Source organism: Vigna unguiculata, chromosome 3, assembly GCF_004118075.2.
Source record: "Vigna unguiculata cultivar IT97K-499-35 chromosome 3, ASM411807v1, whole genome shotgun sequence".
Lineage (NCBI taxonomy): Eukaryota > Viridiplantae > Streptophyta > Magnoliopsida > Fabales > Fabaceae > Vigna > Vigna unguiculata.
The window spans coordinates 45,357,210-45,363,209 of record NC_040281.1 but is presented as its reverse complement, the minus strand read 5'-3'; the positions used below and the strand labels follow the sequence as shown (position 1 = coordinate 45,363,209).

Genomic DNA, 6,000 nt, shown 5'->3' with positions numbered 1-6,000 from the left:
GTGTATGGCCAAATGTCACCTGGACTAGGTGCATGTTTAGGAGTAGAAAAAGTATTATATATATCATTTGTGTATGCTTTTCATCAAGATTTGTATAAAGTGCATTGATTTTATGTATTAATAACATCTAACCATACATTAGTCAAATACTAATCAGAATCATGTTGTTTAGAAGCACATAATTTTCCAGTCCAGATTTGAACCCTATACCACCTTTGAGAAAACCAGGAAAGAAAAAATGAAAAGTGAAACGAAATGAAAAACGAAAAAAACCCATTGTTTTTAAATTTTACACTGATTTCCATGCAAATAAGTTGGCACCCTTTGCATACACATGCTTTGGCATTTGTACTTTGTGGAGACTGCCACAAACAATATTTGTAATGCCTTATCAATACGACAAGAATTGATACAGGCATCTTCTTCGCATCCTTATCTTTCCCACACACGTCCATTTCTGGTCCCTTTTTCCTGACCCCCCTCGAAGAGAGAGGGAAGAAAAGGAAATATTCCTGAGTGACACCATGGCAGACCTAGAAGAGCAGCATGCAAAAGTTTGTGAATACAGGTGTACAAGAAACGAGTCTCCTCTTCTATATAACATGCATTCTTAATTGAAGAGAAGCACCACATTCCATTTGATTTTCTCTCTCAGGCCCATTTACGAGAAAGTCATGTATTTCTTTCAACTCTCTATACCGCGAAGAGGCATCATGGCTGAGAATCATCAGGATTCTAGTCCTCTCTTGTCAAATTACTCTGATGGCGGAGAAAATAAGATCAATGCCGGGTTGAATAATGATAGTGTTACTGTCAGTGAGAGGAGCGGATCTGCTAGGATTCCAGAGGTTAGTTGTTTAACCTTGAGTTTTGTTTATATGTTTTTTCTTTTCATGTAAATAATGAAACTGGTAGTGAGAGGAGCGGATCCTGTACGGTTCCAGAGGCTAGCTGTTTAACCATGAATCTTGCTATGTGTTCTTCTTTGTAGTGCATCTGCATGCAAGTAATGTGTTGTTTTTTCGCAGGTGGTGGAGGAAATAAAAGACTTGTATACCATTGCGATCCCAACAATCGCCACTGGGCTTCTGACCTATGGAAAGTCTGCAATATCCATGCATTTCTTGGGGAAGCTAGGTAAAGACACATTAGCTGGTGGAAGCCTAGCCATTGGCATGGCCAACATCACGGGTTATTCTGTGATTTCTGGCCTTGCAACAGGTATGGAAGGTATCTCCTCCCAAGCTTGTGGCGCCCGGAAATGGAACCTTGTTGGGGAAACCCTCCAATGCACCATTGCCATTCTGATCATGACATGCATACCCATTTCAGCCTTATGGCTGAACTTTGAATCCCTCCTTCTGTTATTCGGCCAAAACCCCACCATCTCATCCGTTGCCGCCACCTATCTTGCATACTCTATCCCTGACCTACTTTGTCAGTCCTTAATTAGCCCTCTGAAAATTTACTTAAGAACCCAAGGTGTGACCCTCCCTCTCATGTTCACCGCAACTCTGACTCTGATGCTGCATGCATGTATGAATTATGTGGTGATTCACACTTTTGGTCTGGGAATTCAAGGGATTTCCTTGGTTGGAGCCTTCACCAATCTAAGCTTTATAATAGTCCTTGTGCTTTACATGTGGTTTTCTGGGGTTTGTTCTCAATCTTGGCAGGGTTGGTCATGGAAGTGCTTCAAGCACTGGAAGCCTATTCTTGGTCAAGGAGCCCCAAGTTGTGTCTCTGTTTGCTTAGAGTGGTGGTGGTATGAGTTACTGGTACTGTTTTCGGGGCTCCTCGAGAATGCAGCAGAGAATGTATCCGCCTATGGAATAATAATCCAGGCCACTTCATTTATGTATAATTTTCCTTATGCATTAGGTTTGGCTGTTTCAACAAAAGTAGGTAATGAACTTGGAGCCAATAGGCCTAACAAGGCCAAAACATCATCGTACACTGCTTTGCTATGTGCTTGTTTCACAGCCATTGTGGCTATGTTGTCGATGCTCTCTATGAGCAATGTCTGGGGACTAATGTTTACCCACGATGAAACTATTCTGTCTCTGCTCTCAACAACATTGCCCATTGTGGGTCTGTGCGAGCTTGGGAACTGTCCTCAGACTACGATCTGTGGGATGCTGAGTGGCAGTGCTAGGCCTGCTTTGGGTGCCAAAATAAACTTTCTGTCGTTTTATGGTGTGGGCTTGCCTGTTGGTCTTTTGCTGTGCTTCGGCTATGATTTCGGCTTGTTGGGCCTCTTTCTGGGCCTGCTGTCTGCCCAGATCGTGTGTGCTATTGCCATGGTGGTTGCATTGACACAAACTGATTGGAAGGAGCAAGCAAATAGGGCAAAGAAGTTAACTGGTGGACTCAGCGAGATCAATGGAGAAAACAATGAAGATGTTGAAGGAGCTGCTCCTCTGCTTGTCTAAACCAGCCTTTGGTGGTCTCTGGTGCTGCTGATGTTTGAGTTAATAAGATGTTTTTCCTGTTCTGCTACTGTTCAAGTATTTCCTCTGTTTTGTGTGTTATGTTTTGTGTCAAAGTTTGTGTTGTATACACAACTTTGCTTCAGTTGATTTCAGATTTTCCTGTCTTTGTTAGTCTCTTCCAATGTGCCACATTGAATGTGGTTTGGTTTGTAGACCTTTCAAATTTTCAATAAAAGTGTGTGCTTTGTTTCCGTATCTCCACTGGGCTTCCTTCAAGGCCCAAAAATACCGATTTTTTCTCTTGCGCTTGTGACTTATTTTACAATTTCTTTACTCAGTAACTGTTCTGGAGATGAAAAAGATAACAAGGACAACCACTATACACCAATAATTGTATTTTAATATAATATAATTTAATTTTTCAGTGATATAAATAAAATACATTTATATCTATTCCCATTAGTAATATAAACTTGAAAACATGTCCAAGTGTTACAATGAAATTTAAAAATTTCCTTTTTGTATTAGTCACTGTAACCTCTATTTAATTTCTCTACTTAACTGCTATATTGAATAAAAAATATCATATTTAATAAATATAATATTTAACGATATCTTTATTGTTTTATTATGCATTAAATTTTAAAAAATAATTCAATTTTATAAATATTATGTATTTTATATATTTAATAGATATTTAATTTCAAAAAAAGTAAATATCTTCATTAAGTATTATATTATTTATTTAATATAATAATCAAGTAACTTAAATGATATTATTAAATATTACGATTATAGCATGTAATAAATATATATCTATCTATTACAATATATTTTGAATAAATATTTATCACAAAAAATAATATATATCCAAATATATATTACATTTTGATTATTAAAACATTAACTTATAAAAGATGTTTTAAAATAAAAAGTCAAATATACCATTATACTATTCCTAACTAGGGATGGCAACGGGGCGGGGACGGGTTTCACTATCTCATACCAATCCCCGTAAAAAGAAATTCATCCCCATCCCCATACCCAAACTCAAAGGGTATCAAACTTTTGTCTCATCCCCATCCCCACCGGGTAACGGGTATAATCTCGTACCCATACCCGTACCTGTTTACTTACTACTTTAATATTAATTTTAACTAATTTTTATAAAATAATAAAAATTACGGTAAAGGAAACATAATATTATCAAATATTCAATATTAGGAATATGATTGTTTTTTTATATCAAATACTTTGAAATAAATTATAATTGTTTACATTTTATATTAGAATACCAAATAAAATTTAATGAGAACCAAAACATTTATTAAATTTACAAACATTAATGAAACCTAGTTGATAAACTTTAAAAATATTTTTTTAAAAATTATAAAAGGAAAAAATATTTTTAAAAAAATATAAAAGGAAAAAAATATTGAAATTAAAATATATTTTAAATGTTTGTTTACTTCAATTTTTTAAATTATAATGAATCTATATTTTATACACTAATAAAAGTTATAATACATCACTTGATCAAAATGACGCAAATAACAAATAATAAACATAATAATAAAATTTTAACATAGATCTTGTATCTTTTGAACCACAATATATGTTGGATGGTGGTAAAAAAATATTCATGGCAATTACATTAAATTTTTATATTATAGTAAATAAAAAATATTTATACAATTATATTGAAAAAATTAAAGTATGATTGTAATGAGTTAAAAAATAAAAAATAATTAGATAAAATTTATCAAAATAGTATTCTACATGATGAAAATAAAAAAAATAAAAATATTAAGAAATTATCACATGTGTGTCTTATAAACAATTTGGAGACTATTGGAAGGAATCACACAAAAAGAAACAAATATATAATTAAGGGTATGATAAGATGAAAAATATCTTAGAGATCTAAGAAAACTTTTCAAATATCAACATATATACTCAATGGTTGATAAAGAAATGACGCAAAAAACAAATAATAAACATAATAAAATTTTATCATAGATCTTGTATCTTTTAAACTCCAATATATGTTGGATGGTGACAAAAAATATTCATGACAATTACATTAAATTTTTATATTGTAGTAAATAAAAATTATTTATACAATTATAGTGAAAAACTTAAAGTATGATTGTAATGAGTTAGAAAATAAAAAATAATTAGATAAAATTTATCGAAATAGTATTCTACATGATGAAAATAAACAAAAAAATATTAAAAAATTAACAAATGTATGTCTTATAAACAATTTGGAGACTATTGGAAGGAATCACACAAAAGAAAACAAATATATAATTAAGGGTATGATAAGATGAAAAATATCTTAAAGATCTAAGAAAACTTTTCAAATATCAACATATATACTCAATGGTTGATAAAAAAATGACGCAAAGAATAAATAATAAACATAATAAAATTTTATTATAGATATTGTATCTTTTAAACTCCAATATATGTTGGATGGTGATAAAAAAATATTCATGACAATTAAATTTTTATATTGTAGTAAATAAAAATTATTTATACAATTATAGTGAAAAAAATTAAAGTATGATTGTAATGAGTTAGAAAATAAAAAATAATTAGATAAAAATTATCGAAATAGTATTCTATATGATGAAAATAAACAAAAATAAAAATATTAAAAAATTAACAAATGTGTGTCTTATAAACAATTTGGAGACTATTGGAAAGAATTGCACAAAGAAAAACAAATGTATAATTAAGGGTATGATAAGACGAAAAATATCTTAGAGATCTAAGAAAACTTTTCAAATATCAACATATATACTCAATGGTTGAGAAATAACAAAAATTGTTTTAGCGAAATAAAAGAGTTCTTGAAATGAAATAAAAATTAATAATAATAAGTAAAGATTTTTTTTATATTACCAAGTAAATGAAATGTTTATGTTATTAAACACTTAAATTAAGAGTATTAAACATTCTCATGTGAAATGAAAATATACAATAAATAAAAATATTAAAAAATAATAGAAATATTCAAATGTTAGACATAATTTTTTTTTAATTGACATACATCATTTTAACATAATTACATAAAGATTATGATAAAATAAAAAATATATTGGAGATGCGAATGAGTTTCATGACAAACCAAATATTTAGAAGAAATAAAAAATATAAAGAATATATAGGGTTACTTAATTAATTGTGAATATTTTAATAATTTAAACGAGAATGAAAATATGGCGGGGACGGGTATTATGGCGGGGATATATTCATCCCCATCCCCATCCCCATACCCAATTGAAAAAATCGGGGATTCCCCATACCCATACCCGTACCCAGTCAATGCGGGGATTCCCCGTCAAAACGGGGACGGGTTCGGACAATACCCACGGGGACGGGTTTATTTGCCATCTCTATTCCTAACTGATATATTTAACAAATTATCTCTTATTTTTAAATGTAATAATTTCACTGTGTATTATATTTTATAATACAATATTTCCTTAATATATAACTTATTTATTAAATATAATATATTTATAAATAATAGTCGAGGTACTGACATAGTAAAACTTGT

At 30.9% G+C, this 6,000-nt stretch overlaps 1 protein-coding gene across 1 annotated transcript; it reads left to right on the top strand.

Annotated features, from left to right (window-relative positions):
• Positions 1 to 488: 488 nt before the first annotated feature.
• LOC114177403 (protein DETOXIFICATION 49-like) lies at positions 489 to 2,687 on the top strand. Its single transcript, XM_028062728.1, has 2 exons — positions 489 to 848; positions 1,029 to 2,687. Exons 1-2 carry the CDS (start codon positions 675 to 677, stop codon positions 2,430 to 2,432), a joined length of 1,578 nt encoding a protein of 525 aa, XP_027918529.1. The 5' UTR covers positions 489 to 674; the 3' UTR covers positions 2,433 to 2,687.
• Positions 2,688 to 6,000: the final 3,313 nt, after the last annotated feature.

What these genes read in the sequence shown, in the direction of transcription:
- LOC114177403 (XM_028062728.1), top strand. Translation starts at nt 675, where the DNA reads ATGTATTTCTTTCAACTCTCTATACCGCGAAGAGGCATCATGGCTGAG. An exon ending in GATCTGCTAGGATTCCAGAG is followed by an intron (nt 849 to 1,028) that starts GTTAGTTGTTTA and finishes GTTTTTTCGCAG; the next exon opens with GTGGTGGAGGAAATAAAAGA.